Source organism: Lynx canadensis, chromosome A3, assembly GCF_007474595.2.
Source record: "Lynx canadensis isolate LIC74 chromosome A3, mLynCan4.pri.v2, whole genome shotgun sequence".
In the NCBI taxonomy this organism is placed as follows: Eukaryota; Metazoa; Chordata; class Mammalia; order Carnivora; family Felidae; genus Lynx; species Lynx canadensis.
This window is the reverse complement of record NC_044305.1, coordinates 51,394,754-51,417,492: the sequence shown is the minus strand read 5'-3', so window position 1 is coordinate 51,417,492 and position 22,739 is coordinate 51,394,754. Positions and strand designations below refer to the sequence as shown.

General features: G+C 36.1%; 1 protein-coding gene across 3 annotated transcripts in view; it reads left to right on the top strand.

The window, feature by feature from the left end:
- Positions 1-22,739, top strand: part of RANBP2 (RAN binding protein 2) — an 81,727-nt gene that overhangs the window by 33,489 nt on the left and 25,499 nt on the right. For all 3 annotated transcript variants that reach the window (XM_030310266.1, XM_030310265.1, XM_030310267.1), the window contains exons 7-19: positions 1,322-1,514; positions 5,550-5,637; positions 7,985-8,194; positions 9,838-10,019; positions 10,107-10,282; positions 10,482-10,605; positions 11,513-11,674; positions 11,944-12,081; positions 12,161-12,307; positions 14,040-14,219; positions 14,303-14,386; positions 18,424-18,559; positions 21,899-21,993. In XM_030310266.1, coding sequence (XP_030166126.1) covers positions 1,322-1,514; positions 5,550-5,637; positions 7,985-8,194; positions 9,838-10,019; positions 10,107-10,282; positions 10,482-10,605; positions 11,513-11,674; positions 11,944-12,081; positions 12,161-12,307; positions 14,040-14,219; positions 14,303-14,386; positions 18,424-18,559; positions 21,899-21,993 — 1,915 coding nt within the window. The remainder of the gene's footprint in view (positions 1-1,321; positions 1,515-5,549; positions 5,638-7,984; positions 8,195-9,837; positions 10,020-10,106; positions 10,283-10,481; positions 10,606-11,512; positions 11,675-11,943; positions 12,082-12,160; positions 12,308-14,039; positions 14,220-14,302; positions 14,387-18,423; positions 18,560-21,898; positions 21,994-22,739) is intronic.

Sequence of the window (22,739 nt, the reverse complement as noted above, 5' to 3'; positions counted from 1 at the left end):
CTTGAAAAGTAGTTTTTGTTCCCCATCTGATGTTAGGGGATACAGTAGTTTCTTGAAGAATTTCTTGGTGTTCTAAGTGGCGAGTAAGGGTGGTATCCAAAACACTTCAACTTTCAGATTATTTTAGAAAATATTTAGGATGTTTTCTTTTATATGGGTTATATACTCAAACATTTTTGATCACCTTAGAACATGAGGGTGGAAAAGACAATTTCTTAGTAGTGCTATAAATAATCTAAATTTGGGGCACTTGGGTGGCTCAGTCAGTTAAGCATCTGGCTCTTGGTTTTGGCTCTGGTCATGATCTCAGGATTCATGGGTCGAGCCTCACATTGGGCTTCACACTGACAGTGCAGAACCTACTTGGGATTCTCTCTCTCTCTCTCTCTCTGCCCCTTAACCCCCCAAAATAAATAAAACTTAAAAAAATAATTTGAACTTCATGGATACCCTGAAAGGGTCTTGAGAAACCAGGGGGTTCCTGGAACTTACTTGTTATAACCTATTTAGGAATCATGCTTCACATTTCTATCAAGTGTTGCTTTTCTTACAAAGTGAGGATGCTGAGGGCCATTTGAATTTAGAAGCACTAATTAGTACATTTATAAATAATAGAAATTCAATTTAAGCCTGTAGTTATCCCAAATATCTTATCAGTTATTTACTTATAATTTGAAAATGGCATGTCTAATTTGAGAAATTCCACCTTTGAATTAAATAGTGAAACCATATGATCTAGGAGAAACTGGAAAATATTTTAGTTTTCCAGTTTTGTGCTGGTCAGTTATGGAACATACACCATGGACAGTAATCTTGTCTTTGTTTTTTTTTTTTTTTTTAAGTTTATTTATTTGTTTTGAGAGAGGCAGAGACAGCACAAGTGGGGGAATGGCAGAGAGAGGGGGAGAATCCCAAGCAGGCTCTGCACTGTCAGCATGGAATCTGATGCGGGGTTTGAACCTATGAAACTGTGAGATCATGACCTGAGCTGAAACCAAGAGTCAGATGCTTAACCAGCTGAGCCACCCAGGTGCCCCAGTAATCTTATCTTCTGATTTGTAGCTTTTCTGTGATTGGAGGGCTGGAAATAACTGTTTGGAATAAGATATTCTCGAGGCTAAGCTTGAAGTATAGAAAGTATGTTGAATAAAAACAAACACTAGATGATTCATGATTTATAAAATAGAGAAAGGATTATTAATTTGAATGTGAAGGATGAAGCTTGAAATAAATTCCTTTGTTAATTTTTAATTAAGTCATGAAACCGTGATTATTCACAATGCAATAGGTTTAATACCTGTTTAATAATTTAATATTACAGTTTTGATAGTGCTCTTCAGTCTGTGAAATCTTGTGTGGGTGGAAATGATGAACTCTCAACTACTTTCTTAGAAGTAAAAGGGCATTTCTACATGCATGCTGGTTCTCTGCTTTTGAAGATGGGTCAGCATAGTGATCTGCAATGGCGAGCTCTCTCTGAACTGGCTGCATTGTGCTATCTTATAGCGTTTCAGGTAAGCTTTTCCTAGTTTTGGGTGTAGTTGACATTTCACTGAGACTCTGTTGTATTTTACATGGAGATGTGTCCTGGTATATATTGAAAATATGAATAAATCTGTAGAATTGAAGTTGAAATAGTTTATTTGAAAGGTGAAAAATAAGAATATTTATACAGTATTGGTAAGGTGAAACAGGTATGTTGATGCATTGCTGGTGGCAGTCTGTATTGCTTGACTTACTGGAAGACCACTTTGAAGAGTTTGATCTTTTTACTCTGCCATTTCTGGGAACCTGTAATAAGGAAATAATCTCAAATATGGATAAAATTTGATTCAAAAAGATGTGCATGCATAACTTGGACAGAAACTTAAGTAAGTTTTGGGGATGGTTACATAAGCTGTGATAGAAGAATGTGTTTAACATGTTAATTGAAACACATAATGTATGTAATACGTATATAACATTGGTGATATTATCTACAGTATATAACAGTATCTCTTCATCTTTGGAAATGTAATTCCTTTCTTTATACATAGAACATGACATGAACGGGGTGTCTGGGTGGCTCAGTCAGCTGGGCGTCCGACTTCGGCTCAGGTCATGATCTCACCGTCCGTGGGTTTGAGCCCTGCATTGGGCTCTGGGCCGACAGCTCGGAGCCTGGAGCATGCTTCGTATTCTGTGTCTCCCTCTCTCTCTGCCCCTCCCCCACTCAAGCCTTCTCTCGGTCTCTCTCAAAAATAAATAAAAATTAAAAAAAAATTTTTTTAAAGAATATGACATGAAGGAAAGATGCCAAAATGTGAACCATTATGATGATGAGATGCTGGCCATTAACCCTTCCCCAGTCCATTTTTGTAGTTTTAATGTTTTCTTTAGTTAGCTAATATTCTGAAATGAAAAGAAATAAGTAGTCTGCCCCAAAATGCAAAGGGCCTGGCTTATAAGAATAATTGTTAGTTTTAGTGAACTATCTTTTGCTTGAGGGAAAGAAAAAAGGATTCATTGTACTTTTAGGGAAGCTTCCTCCTTCTAGTTCATATTATATAGATCTTTTTTTAAACACTGTTGATACTCATCCCATGATGTTAAGTGCTCCTGTTTGCTCAGCAGAAGCATTTAGGTTCATCAAGAATACATGTATTAGTGAAAATAGAGTGAAGCTAATGAAGTTGCTAATTTATGTAGGCACTAAAAGGTTCTTACGATTAATACTATTAAAGAATCTTCAAAGAAGTGAGTTATTTTTAATGGAAACGGGACTCTTAATTTCTTAAATATATATTTTTAAGTTAATGTGGTCAACTGTTTTAAACTTTGACCCTTTTTAGTGGTAAAAACTAAATTTCCTTCTTTTTTTGTTATTTTTTTTAAAGTTTATTTTGAGAGAGAGGGAGAGAGAGGCAGGGAGGGGAAGAGAGAGAGAATCCCAAGCAGGCTTCACGCTGTCAGTGCAGAGCCCAGTGCCAGGCATGAACTTGCAAACCATGAGATCATGACCTGAGCTGACATCAAGAGTCAGATGCTTAACTGACTGAGCCACGTGGGTGCCCCTCAATTTCCTTCTTAAACCATTCACTCAAATCTTTCCTACAAGACAAAGACTATTATCAGTATCTTGAATATTTAGAAGCTTTTCTGCATATGTAAGCATAAAACACACCCTTTACTTTTTTTTTTCTTTTAATGTTTATTTTTTGAGAAAGAGAGCATGAGGAGGGGAGGCGCAGAGAGAGGGAGACACAGAATCCGAAGCAGGCTCCAGGCTCTGAGTTGTCAGCACAAGATCCCTACGTGGGGCTCGAACCCATGAACCACAGATCATGACCTGAGTCGAAGTCAGGTGCTTAACTGACTGAGCTATCCAGGCGCCCCTCCTTTCTTTACTTTTAAAACTGTTTTGCCTCAGTGAAGGTGTGCTTTATCTACTGTCTAACATTTTGCTTTTTTCACTGTTTTTCCATTGTCTCATTTCAGCATATAGAAGTCCACTTCAGTACTTCTCTTTTACCTACTACACATTTCCATTGAATGGATAAATAATGGAAACCTCTTAGATGCTTGAATTTTATATTACCATATGTTGTAAAGCTTAATTATCAAATGATTATAAGCATACAGAGGAAGTGTAGACTGGCGTAGGAGTGCTTAAGGAATCCTGTCAGGCTAGCATTTATAATGGTAGGATTTTCAGACTCTTGATCAAGGGATGTTGTGGTTTTAGTAAGTATCTGCGTTTCAGGTAGGCATTACACAGTCTTTCTTGAAACTGTTTAATTTCAGATGAGGATATGTTGGCTTGGGATGACGTGACTGAGTGGATTGATAACTAATTAGTCACAAATGGTAGCTGTAAAAGGGGCCAGTTTTATGAATTGAGGTCAGTTTGAAAGCAAAATGAATTATATCACATTTTGTTTTTCATTTTGTGTGCTCTTCAACATCTTCAGAAACAGTTTGCCATCATGTTTAGAAAACTTATGGATAAAAGCATAAGTCTAATGTTTCTAAAATTCAAAATAAGATTTTAGATTCAAGGAATATATTTTGAAAAATTAATGTCTTTGGAAAAGTGATTGTATTCATACGGTTTAAAACTCTAGTGGTGTATAAGAGTATACCGTGAGAATTCCTTTCTACTTCTGTTCTTTCAGTCATTTTTTCTCTTCCCTGGGGGAACTAATACTGCTCATTTCTTGTGAGTTCTTCAAGAAATGTTTTGTGCATATATAAGCAAATAGACACTGCCCCACTCCTACTTCCCTTAAAAAGTTACAGATAGATACATTCTGTACATTTTTATTTCCTTTGCTTTTTACTTTTTAAAACATTTTTTAATGTTTATTTTTGAGGGGGGGGTGGGCAGAGAGAGGTAGACACAGAATCCGAAGTAGGCTCCAGGCTCCAAGCTGTCAGCACAGAGCCTGACGCGGGGCTCAAACTCACAAACTGTGAGATCATGACCTGAGCTGAAGCCAGACACTCAACCGACTGAGCCACCCAGGTGCCCCTCCTTTGCTTATTTTAATGAAATATGTGTTGGTGGTATTTCCATGTTGGTATAGAAAACATAGCATGAGTATTGCATCCTCATTTGTTTTGATATGGTTGCATATCATTCCATTCCATGAAGGTACTGTAATTTTGGGTTTTTTTTTTTTTAAACAGTTCCCTAAAACCAAGTCATTAGGTTACTTTTACTTTCTTGCTATGCTATTTCAAATAATTCTTTAATGAATAACTTGTGGTATTTCACATGTGAAAATTTATGGGTAAAATAAATTCTTGAAAGAAGAATCAAAGTGTATTTATGCATTTATAATTTGTAGGGCTTTTGCCAAATTTCCAACTTCACAGAAGTTGCACCAGACCACTACCAATTAAGAAAGTCATTGAAATTTAAAAGCAGTTACTCTAACCACTCATGTATTCCTTTTAAAGGGCTATCTCTAGTAAGTGCCTGTTGTCTGTGACTGAATATTTTCAGTGATTGAACATTCACTACTTTTCAAGATAGCCCATTGCATTTTTGATAGTTTGGGTCTTAGTGCTTCCTTATGTGTAGCAAAACTATTTTTCAGCCTGCTACCCATTGGTGTTTTTCTTTTGGTACTATTTAAAAACATTGAACTCATTTGTGAATGATTTTCTTAATATCTGAAGGGAACTATTGTATTTTCTTCATCATTTTTTCAGCTCTTCATAGGACACAGCTTGGAGTCCCTTTTCCTCTCTTGGCTGTACCACTTTATCCCAGTGGTGTCCCATATTATCCATGCTCTTTGAAAGCGTACTGTCTGTAGTGTGGCATTTGAAGGCGCTTTTATAGTAGAAAGTAATTTCTTGGACGTTAATCTTTGTAGACAGCTTTTATATATTAACTAAATCCTTGATTTCCCAGTTTATTCAGTTGAAAAACTGCAACTCCTACTCAGTTTAACCATTGGTTAATTGTTCATCATCAAAAAAGTGCAATGTAACAGAAAGGAACATATTACTGGTAGAAATATGGGTATCACTAAATTAAGACTTGATTTTAAAATTATCAGGTTCCAAGACCAAAGATTAAATTAATAAAAGGAGAAGTTGGACAAAATCTACTGGAAATGATGGCCTATGATCGTCTGAGCCAATCAGGTAATGGTAACGTTTAATTAGTTTTATTTTAAAAAGAAAAAGAAATTTCTCTGTTAGAGTATACCTTATGATAATCCTGTCTGTTTAGGAGATACTTTGCATAATCATTTCTCTTTGCCATCTTGGATGAGGGCGAAAGAGAACTAGAAGTGTCTCCTTCAGAAGGTAACAAATGTTTGATATTGTTTGCTTCTGGATGGAGAAACTCTTTTTTTTTTTTATTTTATTTTATTTAACGTTTACTTATTTTTAAGACAGAGACAGAGCATGAACAGGGGAGGGTCAGAGAGAGAGGGAGACACAGAATCCGAAACAGGCTCCAGGCTCTGAGCTGTCAGCACAGAGCCCGACGTGGGGCTCGAACTCACAGACCGTGAGATCATGACCTGAGCCGAAGTTGGACGCTTAACCAACTGAGCCACCCAGGCGCCCCTGGAGAAACTCTTTAATCCCTCCTTTATCTAGCTGCTAGAGCCTCCATTTGATATTTTAATGAGCTTCTTGAACTAAGAATAATTACTGATTTGCCAGCCATTTAACATCAGTAGTTTCTAAGATACTGCTATGGAGGATATAAAGGTGAAGTAATGGATCTCTTAAGGAACTGACCACACAGTAAAGAAAATAAAAGATATATACTTACATACTGTTAGGCTTTTAGAATTTGTAAATTTATTTCCACTTTTGACTATTTGGGATGGATCTTAAAGGTCTATTACATATTATCTGGTTTTGCTGAGGCAGAAACTTCAAGATGTTCATATGGCCAGTGAATCAAGCAATGAGCTGAAGAAGCATAATGCTTTATATAAGAAGCAATTTTGATATAAAATTGAATGAACTTTGTAAAGAGCAAGCAGTAGTATTAAATTAAAGTTACTATAAGTTTTGTCTGTAGTTAGGCTGTTGGTCAAAGCTTATATTGCTCCTCTATCCCATAGCTTGCTTTTTTGTGAGAGGTGGACTTTCAGTCCTTAAAGAAGTAACTTTGTATTTTCTTCTTATGTCTCCTGTCTGCCTTGCAAGGCTGTCATAGATGCTTTTGCAGGATTACAGTTAGTAAAATGAACTGTATTTTAATGTCTTTGATCTGGGCATTCCTGAATCTGTCTCTGCAAATTTTTGGAGAGATAAGTCTGGTGGTAACCAAACCTGACTGACTAGCAGAATTATTTCAAGGAGTGGTGTTTTTTGTTTTGTTTTGTTTTTTTAAACAGCTTAATTGAGAGTAAATTCACATAACTATATAATTTATATAAATGTACGACTCAGTGGTTTTTAGTATGTTCACAGAATTGTGCACCCATCACAACAATTTTAGAACATCTTCATCACCTTGCAAAGAAACGTCATACCCATTAGTAGTCACTTCCCATTTTCCCCCAAACCCTCTAGTCCTGGACACCCATTCATATTCTATCTCTTTAGATTTCCTTATTCTGGGCATTTTTATATAAATTGAACTGTACACTGTGTGGTCTTTTGTGACTGACGCTTCTTCCACTTACCATAGTGTTTTCAAGGTGCATCCATGTTACAGCAGGTACGAGAACTTTATCTAAGGAGTGTTTTAAAAATAGATTCCTTACCCCAAACCTGTGGAATCAGAGTCTGTGGGAGTGTGGCCTGGAAATAATTATTTTTTGTTTTTGTTTTTGTTTTTGTTTATATATATATATATGTATATACATATATATATATATGTATATACATATATATATATGTATATATATATTTACTTATTTTTATGTTTATTTTTGAAGGATTGAGAGACAGAGCATGAGTGGGGGAGGAGCAGAGAGAGAGGAGGCACAGACTCTGAAGCAGGCTCCAGGCTCTGAGCTGTCAGCACAGAGCCCCATTAAGGGCTCAAACTCACAAACTGTGACATCATGACCTGAGCCAAAGTCAGACGCTTAACTGACTGAGCCACCCATGCACCCCTGGAAATAATTGTTTTTTAAAAGCTTTTTCAAGGATGAGTCTTACCAGCTAGGCTTAGAAATTGGTGTATCAGATCAGAGAATTTGAGCTTGGCTCTGTTCTCCTTTGGCCACTTAAATGACACACTTTCCATCTAAAATGTAAATACTTTAAATACTTTTGGTGTTTTTCACATACTCTCCTCTTTCCTTTCACTCTGGCATGTAGATATAGTTAACTTAAATTTGTAATCTGTGTCCATTTTTTGCTTAAGAACACTTTTTGTTCCGTTGTGGTTGCTGGGTTGGAGGGTTAGCTCTGAGGTAGTCATGTTTTTTTCTCCTTAGGGTATATGCATGAAACTATTGAGAGATACAAATAAGAACAGTCTTTTTTAATTGATGGTAATAATTTGTTTTTTCAGGACACATGCTGCTAAACTTAAGTCGTGACAAGCAAGATTTTTTAAAAGAGGTTGTAGAATCCTTTGCCAATAAAAGTGGGCAGTCTGCTTTGTATGATGCTCTGTTTTGTAATCAGTCACCTAAGGATAGATCTTTCCTTGGTAAAGATGATATTGGAAACATTGCTGTGCAAGCACCAGAGCCTGATGATTTGGCTAGATATGATGTTGGTAAGTTGTTATCTTTTAAAGTAAACATTTTGTATTTTAATCCTTTTATTTTAGAAGAATAAAAGCAGAAAGAAATAAATTGCTCATAATCTCATTTCTCAAAATAATGACTTAATATTTTCCTGTATCCCTTTGAGGTTTTTGGTGGTGTAGGCAGGTATGAGGGGTTGGTAATGGTGGCATGTTTTTCTTCTATACTTTAAAAAATTTTTAAAAATGTTTATTCATTTTTGAGAGAGAGAGAGACAGAGAAGGAGCCAGGGAGGGGCAGAGAGAGAGGGAGACACAGAATTCGAACCAGGCTTCAGGCTCTGAGCTGTCACCACAGAGCCCGATGTGAAGCTCGAACTCACAAGCCATGAGACCATGACCTGAGCTTAAGTTGGACGCTTAACCAACTAAGCCAGGTGCCCCATGTTTTTCCTCTAAATAATTGTTTATTGTGTACATATGATTATTTTCACTTCATGAATTCCCTCCCTGTTTCTCTGTTTTGGTAAATGCCACTTTTAATGCCAGTACAATCTGTTGTATGAATTAGCCATAATTTTCAGGCCAGTTTTTTGTTGTTCAGTATCTAGGATGTTTTCAGTTTGTTCACTGTTAATATATCTCCATTGTTCACTGTTAATATATCTCCATTTCACATTTTCCCATAGAGTTGCCTAAAGACAGAATCACCGGGGTAAAGTTGATGAATTTTAAATCTCTTGCAAATTGCCGTATTTACAGAAGAGTTGTACCTCTTTATGCTTCCAAAAGCTCATAACTTTTTCAGTATTAAATTTCTTGTAGAAGAGGGGTGCCTGGGTGTCTCAGTCAGTTAAGGGTCCAACTTCAACTCAGGTCATGATCTCACAGTTTGTGGGTTCAAGCCCCATGTCAGACTGTGTGCTGACAGCTCACAGCCTGGAACCTGCTTTGGATTCTGTGTCTCCCTCTCTCTCAGCCCCTCCCTCGCTTGCGCTCTGTCTCTGTCTCTCAAAAATGAATAAACATGAAACAATTTTTTTTTTTAGTTTCTTGTAGAAGAAAAGATCTCTTTACTATTCCAAGGGATTAATGTGGTATCCCATTGTTTTAATGACTTTTTTTTTTTAATTTTTTTTTAATGTTTATTTTTGAGACAGAGAGAGACAGAGCATGAACAGGGGAGGGTCAGAGAGAGAGGGAGACACAGAATCTGAAACAGGCTCCCGGCTCTGAGCGGTCAGCACAGAGCCTGACGCGGGGCTTGAACTCACGGACCGCGAGATCATGACCTGAGCCGAAGTCGGACGCTTAACCGACTGAGCCACCCAGGTGCCCCTAATGACTCTTTACTGAAAGGAAAATCCATTGTTTCAGGATTTTTTACTGGGTGGCTTTTGTCACTACAGTGTTTCATTGAGTTCTGGTGAGTACCTTTTTTCCCTTAGATGGAATTGCAAAGAGCTTTCTTCATAACTATTGTTATTAAAATTCCTAGACAAAAAGTGTGAATATCCTTAGTAAGAAAATGAGACTCTGCTTATCATAGAATTTGCCCCTGTTCATGTAGAAAAACATTTCTAAAATTAAGATACATTTGTTATAAGTAATTGGCGAAACTGATGGCACAAGCAAAATTTCCAAAACCTGAGTCCAGTTTTTTTCTATTTCAGGTGCCATTAGAGCACATAATGGTAGTCTTCAGCACCTTACCTGGCTTGGCTTACAGTGGAATTCACTGCCCACCTTACCTGCAATTCGAAAATGGCTAAAGCAGCTGTTTCATCATTTGCCCCAGGAAACTTCAAGGCTTGAAACAAATGCACCCGAATCAATATGTGTTTTAGATCTTGAAGTAAGCAAAGATTTTAACAAATTAAATATTTTGTGTTTTGTTTAATTTTTTGCCTAATTTAAATTGATTTTTCTTTAAATAAACCAGGTATTTCTACTTGGGGTGATATATACCAGCCACTTACAAATAAAGGAGAAGTATAATTCTCACCATAGCTTCTATCAGCCTCTATGCTTGCCACTTCCTGTGTGTAAGCAGCTTTGTACAGAAAGACAAAAATGTTGGTGGGATGCAGTCTGTAATCTAATTCACAGAAAAGCAATGTAAGTAGTAAAATAAAAATATTCCTTTAACTTACTGCCTAAGTTTTTAACTTAAAAACCTATTTAGTTTAAAAACTTATTGCCTAGGTATCTAACTCTCATGTGAAGATTGAGTTTAATTCTCATGTGATGATTAACATACATGTAAGTTTTGAAATGCACGTTTCTAAATCAGTTTTATTAAATAAAACTTTTTTAGACCTGGAACCTCAGCAAAATTGCGACTTGTTGTTCAGCATGACATAAACACTCTAAGGGGCCAGGAAAAACATGGCCTTCAGCCTGCCCTGCTTATACATTGGGCAAGATGCCTTCAGAAAACGGTGAGTTCGTTAAAGTGTAAGCATTTTTAAGAACATTATGTAATGTTTAAAAATAATAAACTTTTCACTGAGTCTTTTAGTTCAAAGAAACAGTATCAGCTTGTTCCTGTTATGCTAGGTGAAGTGTATTTTTTTAATCTTGCCACGAAATAGTTAACAGTTTACATGTAAGTACTTGGAACAGTGCCTGGCACAGTAAATGTTACATAAATATTAACTGTTCTTATTATTAGTTAATAATTATGTTAATGATAATGATTATCCAGCCTGAAATTTTTTTGTTACATACCAGTAGCAGAAGGCCTTGTAGGTTAAGACCAATACAGATCTTTGTAAATATTTGAAATCTGTTTTGTGGCAAGGTTAGTTGTAGATGTTTAACTCTGTGAGTAAACTGTGACACTTACAGAATGGTTGATTTGGGCTATGTAAAATGGCAGCTTTTAAAGTTTATTTATTTTGAGAGAGAGCGTGCATGAGCAGGGGAGGGACAGAGAGAGTGTGCAAGAGAGAATTGCGAGCATTCTCTGTACTGCCAGCACAGAACCTGATGCTGGGTAGAATCCACATCATGAGATGATGACCTGAGCCTGAGATCATGACCTGAGCCTGAGTCGGATGGTTAACTGATTGAGCCAGCCAGATGGCCCTAAAATGGCAACTTTAAAAGAATAGATTGGGCTGCCTCATTAGGTAGTATCATTGAAAGTGTTTAAAAGTTGGGTCTAGAATGATCACTGGTATCAAGATGGTTGGTTATTCCAACATTTAGAGAGTGAGGCATATGACTTTTGAGATTCTTTTTGCCTTGATTTGAAATTTTAACCACTTGTTTAGACCATTTATAAAGGAATTTTTAGATTCTGTTATTTGTGTTCCTTAGGTTGTGTGCTTCTTTCTATTTTAGGGCAGTGGTCTTAATTCTTTTTATGATCAACGGGAATACATAGGCAGAAGTGTTCATTATTGGAAGAAGGTTTTGCCAATGTTGAAGACAATCAAAAAGAAGAGCAGTATTCCTGAACCTACAGACCCTTTGTTTAGACATTTTCATAGTGCAGACATTCAGGTAATGGAGGATCCCTTTGTGAATGAACTGGAGATGTGGATTTCTAGTTTATAAACAAAGAAATGGAGGTATAAATTGCTTAAAATAATTGCCTGGCTACTTGATCCTTGTCTTGTTTTCGAAATCCACTATCTGTTGCAAAACATGGCAGAAAAGAGGGCTGAGCTGTTAATTTCATTAGAAATTATCGTGTAAAATCTTTGGGGAATCACTTGGGTTTGATATTCTGGAGAGAGGCAGTTGGACTAAAAATTACTAAATGTGTTTAGGCATCTGAAGTTGGTGAATACGAGGAAGAAGCAAACATAACATTTGCTATATTGGATGTAGTTAATGGAAATATAGAAGATGCTATCACTGCTTTTGAATCTATAAAAAACGTTGTTTCTTACTGGAATCTTGCACTGGTAAGTAGATGGTGGTAGGTGAGTTAACAGTGTTTTGTGTTAAAAACCTAATTTTTTCATAAGAGCATTCTTTGGATAGATTTTTCACAGAAGAGCAGAAGACATCGAAAATGATGCCCTTTCTCCTGAAGAACAAGAAGAATGCAAAAATTATCTGAGAAAGACCAGGGACTACCTAATAAAGATTTTAGATGACAGTGATTCCAATCTTTCAGTGACCAGGAAGGTAAGCTTCAGGCTGTTTGTACTTTCTTACTATTGATAACTGGTTAATAAGTGTTTTATGCTTTGCTTTTATATATATATTAAAAAATTTTTTTTTACTTGTTTTATTTTTTACTTTTTAAAATTTACATCCAGAATAGCATATAGTGCAACAATGATTTCAGGAGTAGATTCCTTAGTGCCTCTTACCCATTTAGCCCATCCCCCCCCCCCCCCAACCCCTCCAGTAACCCTCTGTTTGTTCTCCACATTTAAGAGTCTCTTCTGTTTTGTCTCCCTCCCTGTTTTTATATTCTTTTTGTTTCCCTTCCCTTATGTTCATCTGTTCTGTGTCTTAAAGTACTTGTATGAGTGAAGTCGTATGATATTCGTCTTTCTCTGACTAATTTCACTTAGTATAATACCTTCCAGTTCCATCCATATAGTTGCAAATGGCAAGATTTCATTCTTTCTGATTGCCAAGTAATACTCCATTGTATATATGTACACCACATCGTCTTTATCCATTCATCCGTCGATGAACATTTGGGCTCTTTCCATACTTTGGCTATTTGCTGCTATAAACATGGGGGTGCATGTGTCCCTTAGAAACAGCACACCTGTATCCCTTGGATAAATGCCTAGTAGTGCAATTGCTGGGTCATAGGGTAGTTCTATTTTTAGTTTTTTGAGGAACCTCCATACTGTTTTCCAGAGTGACTGCACCAGTTTGCATTCCCATTAATTTTTTTTTTAACGTTTATTTATTTTTTGAGAGACAGTGACAGAGTGTGAGTGGGGGAGGGGCAGAGAGAGAGGGAGACACAGAATCTGAAGCAGGCCCCAGGCTCTGAGCTGTCAGAGCCCGACGAGGAGCTTGTACTCATGAACCGCGGGATCATGACCTGAGCCGAAGATGGCCACTTAACCAACTGAGCCACCCAGGCACCCCTGGTTTTATATTTTGATAATTTCAGAAATACTCAGTAATATACCTATTATTAATGCACAGAACAGTGTGTGTGTAAATGTTCAATTAGCATTGCTCTATCTTAGGGGTGGTGTTTTTTAAACTTGGGAACCTAGCTTTTTATTCTTAACAAAAATACTTGTTAGGGAATAAAAGATTTCTAAGGCAGAACATTTATTTTTGTTACCTTGGCAATGTACTCAAAGTAAATATTGCAGCCTAATGCTTTGCTGTTAATGAATTTTGCAGTTAAACATTTCACTGAAATCCGAAATAGTTGCTGACACTTTTCAGATTATTTCTCCTCCTCTTTACCATTTGCTGTGAACTGTCTTTTTTTTTTTCTTTTTTTTTTTTAACTATCAGCAGTTTTAGACTGTCATGATGTTATTAACTTTAGTTGTACTCAACTTTCCAAGTATTTTGTTGATTAATTCATGTTGCTGCTCTTAAATTAGGATTGATATTGTCTGGTGCATTCTAGCACCTGTGTTTCTCTCCCCATTCACAATCAGTAAAAATCAGTAGCTTATTTTGTTCGTGTGGGAAAATCTTCCTAAGTTAACATTTCTCTACCATTATTATGGCTAATAGCAGGGGTAGATATATCATACACTTTAGAATCAGAAGACTTTAGATTACACAGCAGTTTCACCTATGTTCCTATGTAGAGTGGTTATTATACAAGAGCGAGAAAATAGAAGCACATCCGTAAGATAAAATCTTTGTATTTGTTTCAGAGTTGTTTATTTTTGCAAACTTGATTCATGCCTTTTGTTTTTAGTTGCCTGTGCCGCTGGAGTCTGTAAAAGAGATGCTTAACTCAGTCATGCAGGAACTTGATGATTATAGTGAAGGAGGCCTGCTTTATAAAAATGGTTCTTCTCGAAATGTAGATTCAGAAGTAAAACATTCTACACCATCTCCCACCAAATATTCTTTATCACCAAGTAAAAGTTACAAGGTAAGTACAAAGAAATGAATTATTCCATTGCAGAATATATTTCTATTCTAAATGTTTTAAATATTATTTTGTTACTTTTTTAGTATTCTCCCAAAACACCACCTCGATGGGCAGAAGATCAAAATTCTTTATTGAAAATGATCTGCCAGCAAGTAGAGGCCATTAAGGTAGATCACTTAATATCTCTAAACTGTGTCTCTTCTGTTCCAAGATTTCTTCCTTCACCACTCCCTCACATCTTTGTAAAGCCATTCAAAATGACCCTTTGCCATGCTACAATAGAGTTATGCATATTGTTTTGCATACGTCTACCTTGACACTTAACCATATTTTTCCTGTTTTTAATTATAATTTTTTTAATTTTTTAAACTTTAATTCTAGTGTAGTTAACATAGCATTTATATTAGTTTCAGGTGTATAATACAGTAATTCAGTAATTCCATATATTACTCAGTGCTTATTAAGATAAATATATTCTTAATTCCTGTTACCTATTTCACCCATTCCCCCCCATTCATCTCCCCTCTGGTAACGGACTATCTGTTCTCTATAGTTGAGTCTGTGTTTTTGGTTTGTTTCTTTGTTTTTAAAATTTTATTTCTTATTTTTTAAAATTTACATGGTGCAACAATGATTTCAGGAGTAGATTCCTTAGTGCCCCTTACCCATTTAGCCCATCCCCCCCTCCCACAGCCCCTCCCATAACCCTCAGTTTGTTCTCCATATTTATGAGTCTCTTCTGTTTTGTCCCCCTAACTGTTTTTATATTATTTTTGTTTCCCTTCCCTTATGTTCATCTGTTTTGTCTCTTAAAGTCCTCAAATGAGTGAAGTCATATGATTTTTGTCTTTCTCTGACTAATTTCACTTAGCATAATACCCTCCAGTTCCATCCATGTAGTTGCAAATGGCAAGATTTCATTCTTTTGATTGCCGAGTAATACTCCATTGCGTGTGTGTGTGTGTGTGTGTGTGTGTGTGTGTGTGTGTGTACATATACATATATATATCACCTCTTCTTTATCCATTCATCCATCGATGGACATTTGGGCTCTTTCCATACTTTGGCTATTGTTGATAGTGCTGCTTATAAACATGGGGGTGCATGTGTCCCTTAGAAACAGCACACCTGTATCCCGTGGATAAATGCCTAGTAGTGCAATTGCTGGGTCGTAGGGTAGTTCTATTTTTAGTTTTTTGAGGAACCTCCATACTGTTTTCCAGAGTGGCTGCACCAGCTTGCATTCCCATTTCTTTGTTTTGTTTCTTAAATTCCACATATGCGTGAAATCGTCTGGTGTTTGCCCTTTTCTGGCTTAGTTTGTTTAGCATTATACTCTCCAGATCCGTCCATGTTGTTGCAAATGGCAAAGTTTTCTTTTTTTTTATGGCTGAATAATATTCCGCAGTGTATATGTGTATGTGTATACATACACATACACTACATCTTCTTTATCCTTTGATCTATCATTGGACACTTGGGTTCCTTCCATAATTCTGCTGTTGTAAATAATGCTATAGTATATATAGGAGTGCATATATCCTTTCGAATTCATGTCTTTATATTCTTGGTAAATACCCAGTAGTGTGAATACTGGAACATATGGTAATTGTATTTTTAATTTTTTGAGGGACCTCCATTCTGTCTTCCACAATGACTGCACAAATTTGCATTCCTGCCAACATTGTGTGAAGGTTCCTTTTTCTCCACATCCTTGCCAACACTTAACTGTTTCTTGTGTTTTTGATTTTAGCCATTCTGACAGGTGGGGTGATATCTCGTTGTGGCTTTGATTTATATTTCCCTGATGATGATTGATGTTGAGCATCTTGTCATGTGTCTTTTGGCCTTAACCATATTTTTGAAATTACTTGTTTCTGCTTCCTCACCAGGTGTGAATTCTTCCAAGGGAAAGACTCTTTTATCCAAAACATAGCAGCATTCCTGATGTAGAGGTGGTTCCCAAGTGATTGAATTGAATTAGTAAAACTAATTATACTTTGGTCTAGTTCATTTCTCAGACTGGTTGTGTGTGTCATATTTTATAGCTAGGTATTGGTCTAAGTTTCAGAAAGTCTATCTTTTTAATCCTGTCGAATGAATTGGACTTAATTATGTAAGGAAATGCTTATTTATTCATGGTTTATTTTAGCTGTATGAGAGTAACCTTAACTGTAAGGCTCAGAGGAGCTTTATTTACTTCTTTGGAATTGGAACTATGAGTAGGTTGTTTCATGCTCATTGGGCAAGAATTAAATTGGTCATACTTTTAAAGTTACAGCAAAGAGATCCTGATACGTGTTCAGTTATTACAGTGCTATCAGCAATGTGTGAGACTTAACAAAAATACTGTTTGGAAGGGAACAAAATTTCGAATTTGCACAGAGATTTTGTATGCTAATTTTGTATAATCATGGCCTATTTTGATATTCTGTACAGTCTTTTCTTACCTTAAATGGGTTTCAGGCACCCAGCATTGTATTCTGTGGCAGTGTAGTGGAGAGCATTACTCTATGTTCTTGAAAAGCTGGGTTCTAGTAGTAACTCTGCCACTAACTAATGCTCTTGACCCAAGCAGTTCTTTTCTCTTTGCTTGGCTTCTCATCTGTAAAGTGAGAATTGTTGAAACCAGTTATTAGCACATTTTCTAGTTGTTTGAATTTTAAAAATTATGATTATAGTATAATTGCATGTTCAGAACTACAGTCCAGATACCAGTAGAGACTACTAAATTTTTCCAGGTGATTCTATCAGTTTCTTATTTTTGGATGTGCAGCATCTGGGCTAATAAACACAGTAGATAGTTGGATGGGGAAAATTTTATTTAACTTGAAAGTTTGAGATATTTTTTATCTCAGTATATATGGCTTTGGGAAATATCTATTGGAAAACACTTGTAGAAGAAGAAAGCAGACATCCTGGATCTGTGACCTCACTTATAACTGGTCAGATACCTGGGCCTATATACAAATATTTGATACTGTTTTTAAAAAAGTGGCCTGTTGGGGTGCCTGGGTGGCTCAGTCAGTTGAGTGTCCAACTTGGACTTAGGTCATGATCTCACAGTTCATGAGTTCAAGCCCCGCATCGGGCTCTGTGTTGACGGTGTGGAGCCCGGAGCCTGCTTCGGATTCTTTGTCTCCCTCTCTTTCTGCCCCTCCTTGGCTTGTGTGTGGTCTCTCTCACTCAAAAATAAATAAACGTCAAAAAAAAAAAAAAAAAAAAAAGTGACCTGTCAACTGATACCACTGTAGTTTCTTTGGAAAAGGAATAGTTTCTTGATAAGTACCTGTTTTGAAAGGGACATTTTGTAGCTTGGGGTTGTGGAGGGTGTCATTTAGTTGTCTATAAACAGTGGTTTGATAACCAGCTACATAGCTATTATTAGAAAGCAGTGTGTCTGGTGTTTTATCTAGGCAGCAGGGTGGTATTATGAAAACATTTTTGGAATAAAATCTGGTTTGAATTCAGCTGTTGTTTTCTGCGTCTTTTTTCTCCCCCTCATTTTAAGAAGTGAGTTAATATTGCTTATTTGTATAAGGATTGAGAACTTAAGTACAGTGCCTGGTCTATATTATTATATGTATATAATATATTCTGAGAAGATATCAGTTGTTTTCCCTTTCCTAGTGGATCATTAGAGCATCAGCCTTGAAGGATTTGTAGTGTTTTGTTACATCAGATGTGCGTAAGCAGAAAGCTAGTGGTGGGAGGTAATTTGGAACATTGAGTAGCCCAGATGGACTGGAGAGGAAAGCATTGTGGAAAGGAGGCGGTGGAAGGACGGTTGGGACAGTACTTCTGAGGACCAAGAATATCAGAGAAGTGTAATTTATAGGTACTTGTATTTTTGAACAAGGAAGTGTCTTGGCTAGAACTCAACTTTAGAAAGATTAATTTAGGTAAGTGTGGAAAGGAAATGGAGATGAGGCCATCTAGGAGGTTATCAGTTGTTTAGGTGATAGCTAACTCTAACTAACCTCGAATGCATTAGGTAGTGGTACTAAGGAATGAAAGAATGGGAACAAATAAGTTTTAACAAATCAAGGATGATTTTCTTAAATCAGTACCTGGTACTCAGATCTTACTGGAATATAAAAACTCTAAAAAAGCATCATCGAGTATTTACATTTAAAATATGTTTGCTCTAGCACTGTTTCTGGCATGATAAAATTGCTTACGGTTGTTTTCTTTCTTCCAACAGAAAGAAATGCAGGAGTTGAAACTAAATAGCAGTAACTCAGGGTCCCCTCATCGTTGGCCTACAGAGAATTATGGACCAGATTCAGTGCCTGATGGATATCAGGGATCACAGACTTTTCATGGGGCTCCACTAACAGGTTAGTTGGCAACTGGATAATTCCAGTTTTTAGTAAAATCACTGTACTTCCCCCTCCTTTACATAGATAACTTGTGAACTCACCTTGTCTATATACATTTGTTTATATACATGTTTATATATGTCTGCTTATATGTTTCTTAAGCTGTGTATGGTATTACTGAGATTTTTCATAACTCCAAGTAGAAACAAAACAAGCTTTCTATGATCCTGTGTATATAAAGACTGAAAGAACCCCTCCATACATACCTCAGAGAAGCTGAGACTGAGATAGAACAATTTCTTATAATTGGGAAATGTTACCTGATGTTGTGCATTAAGAGATGGCTAATTAAAACCTCTTCAGGAATTACTTTGATGATATACTTAGATGTATGACATTCATAGGAAATCTTGTTTATTTTGAAATACAGTGGTTGGTTATACAAAGGAAGGAGGGGGAGCTGGACTATATTGGAATTTGAAGTTGTGGTCTCTAGAACTGACCTCTTGAGCCGTTTTGTGTGTTTCAAATGTGGAGATGAAACTTTGCCTCACATGATTATGTGAGCGTTTGTATATGTGTGGATATTAGGCATTTACTTTAGAGTATTTAGTAAACAGTAATGAACCAAGGGTGTTCTGTGGGTTGTCTGTGTGCAAAAGTGCTTTGCGCATGTAATTTTATTTAATCATAGTAACCAGAATGGTAGCTACCATTATGAATCCTATTTTTATAGTTGAGGAAGTGGGTTTAGAAAGGTTAGGCAATTTATCCATTATTGTACAGCTAGTTATTGGTAGAGCCAGAGTTTAAACTTCAGTGGTCTCACTTTAAAGCCACTCACCAGTATGATTATGTTGCCCACAGACCACCAGAAATGATAAAAATGTTTTTTTTTTTTTAAATGAGATAGATTCTGAAATGGTAATAGTACCCTCCCCCCCATTGTTTTTTAACCAGGGATGATTTAGAATAGTGTGTTCCAGTTTAGATGAGCACATTTACGTGATGGTCCATAGGGCCATATTGAAGGCAGCCTCACTGTCCTCGTGTGACAGTGTCTTCTAAATGCAGGAAAAATAATAGGAAGGAAATCTTTGTAAAGTCACACTTACTAAATGTCACAAGTCATAGGTAAATACGTGAGATGTCAAGAGTTCAAACACTGCTCACTTAAAAACCTTGTGCACTGTATAGAGCCTTGCATAGAGAAGATAAGTAAACTGGCTAGCCTTTTCTAGGGCTTTTTGAGTGCTGTGTGGAATTGATCATTTAGCAGCTTTTGAGTCACAATTTCCATTTCTTCTATGTACAGACATAAAAGGTCTTCTGGTTGTTAAACATAACATTCACATTGTCTCATTTTATTCTTGCAATTACCCTATGAAATGTGTAGAAGCAGCACATCCTCATTTTACAATTGAGAAAAATGGAGACCCCAAACACCTCATTGACAAGGTCACAAAGCAGTTTTGTGGCCCTGCAAGGTGGAGAGCTCAAGTCCCCCATTTGCCGTTCCTGTGTTTATAGATTTTGTTTTTCTTAATAACAGTAAAAATATACCAAGATAGTTCTTGTCTTTTTAAATAAGATAATTAAAAAAGAGTGATTAATAAGCTTATAGGAAATGAAGTACTGAACTGTGTAAATAAACTAAAAACTAACTGTACCACAAAGAGTGCTATTAACATTTTGGAGCATTTCCTTCTGGTTCTTTCTCTTTGTTTACATAAAGAATTTTTAGTGATATTTTTATCATTATTGTCTTATATGTAGATGAGTAATCTGTTTTTTAAATATTAGAGTTCTGAGCATTTTTCTTAAATATTTTTTGAAAATACTGTTAATGAATACAAGGTATCCCATCATGTGGAAGTACTACAAATTTTATTTCTTTATTATTTCCAGTTTGCTGTTAGAAATAATGCTGTGAACACATTCTTAGGATTGTTAGGGTATTTAAAAAATACTTCTGTGTTGGGAAATTGCCTTCTGGAAAAGCTATGCCAGTTTATACTGTTATCACCAATATCTGATAGTGCCTACCTCATTGCATTCTTGCTTAGTGTTAATTATTACCAGTTTCTAAAAACCACCAATTTTTAAAACAAAAATGGTATCAGTTTTCATTTTTTTAATACTGGGCATGTTCAACACTTTATAATCTTTTATATTTCCTGAATTATCTGTTTGTTTGGTGCTTTTTTTCTACTAGATTATTTTTAGTAGGTTTATGAGAACTTTAATTATTTGTTCACTATTAAGAGTCACTAGTTACTGATAAAGTCACTAGTTAAATTTCAGACTTTATGATTCTTGGGTCATATCCATCAACTTGTTCTGTGTTCTGTTTCTTTTTTCTCCCCCAGAGTGTTTCCAAAATAACCATCTTTACCAGGCAGTCCATTAGTTTTCCAAATTCAAACGAGCTTCTTTAGCAATTTTTACTGTTCTAATCCCTATAAAGAGAAGATAAATAGACTGCTAGTCTTTTTCAGGTCTTTTTCAGGGCTTTCTAGAATCAGTTGTTTAGCACCTCTTGGATCACGATTTCCATTTCTTCCATGTCAAGGCATAAATGGTCTTTAGGTTTTGTTCTCTGATAAAACTTTCATAAAACAGATCAAACAAATGATTGTGGTGGCTTTGCCATGAACATGAATGTCTTCTAGGTGTTGGTTTCCTGATGAAACTCATTCAAAACAGGTGGAGCAAATAGTTTGGACATCAGCATGAGTGTCAGTCATGATGTGCCTTTTTTTTTTTTTTTTTTTTTTTTTTAAAGCAGAGGAACACATTTTGTGTTACTTGTGAGATTCTTTCCATGAATTTATCAGGTGATTTTTGACTGGAACATTTTCAGCTTCAGTTTATAAAATGCAGCCTTGTCATTCTGCATATTTTTAAGTCTCACTTTAAAAATGTGGCCCTGGGGCCATCAGATGTATATTTTAGTTCCTTAAATCCTTCCTGTGACTAGTGTGTTCCCAATATTTCTGATGTTGAACGTAGACTGTGCTTTCATATCATACCAATCTTCCTTAGAAAACGGATCAAACACTTTCTTCTTGGCTCCTTTTTTGGTGCTTGTTGTGAGGGGCTTGTTCTTGTTGACCACTGTGGTGCTGCTCTCTTATTCCTCATGTGTCATATTTAGGGGTTTTTCCTAGTTTGTCATTTGGTATTCTTTATGGTATATTTTGATGTATAGAAATTTTTAAAAGTCTATAGTTAAATCTTTCTTTGATTTCTATTGCTTTTGTAATTTATAGTTCTTGCCTAGGTAGTCTTAACTATAGTATAGACTTTTTTAACTGTTTTCTTTCTTTTCTTTTCTTTTTTTTTTTTTTTTTTTAGTTGCAACTACTGGCCCTTCAGTATATTATAGTCAGTCACCAGCATATAATTCCCAGTATCTTCTCAGACCAGCAGCTAATGTTACTCCCACAAAGGTAACAAAGGAATAATTTATACATTTATAAATATCTCCTTTTTAATTGTTCAGGCTTCCTTCAAAGAAATTCAAGAAGTAGTTCAGCATTAAAACTTATATGTCCCATAAGATACAGATATTTTAAATTTCTCTCCAGATACAGAATTTATGCTTCCTACTCATCTTATTTTTATGTTACAATGAGTGTGAACATTTACAATATTTTCTAAATGGGGTGGTGGTGGTGGTGGTGGTGGTGGTGGTGGTGGTAGTGGTAGTGGTGATGGTGGTGGTGGTGGTGATGATGGGTCCTTCATCATTTTGTTTTGGCGGAAATAGGACTAGAATGGCCTTGCTGAACCACTATGTGGTAAGTATTTCAGGCCTAAAGTGGCTATGTAGGTGTCGATTAACACCCAGTGTTACAACCATAGTTGAATTATAAAGCTTTGAAGACAGATGGCTTGGGTGCATTTAGACCTTGGCTTTCTGCTCGCTTGTGACCTTGGGCAAGTTTTTAAATCTCTCTATGCATTAGTTGCCTCATATGTAAAATGAGGATAATAATCCCTTAATTCATAGGGTTTTTGAGGATATTAAAATGAGATACTATATTAAGTGCTTAGAACAGTGCCCAGTTGGCACATTAGTAAATGCTTGATAAATGTTAGTCTCCATCATCATCATCATTATTGTTAACATCATTTTACACATTATTTAGGAATGAAGAAATTTATTCTGTGCATTTATTGTAGAATTGGATTT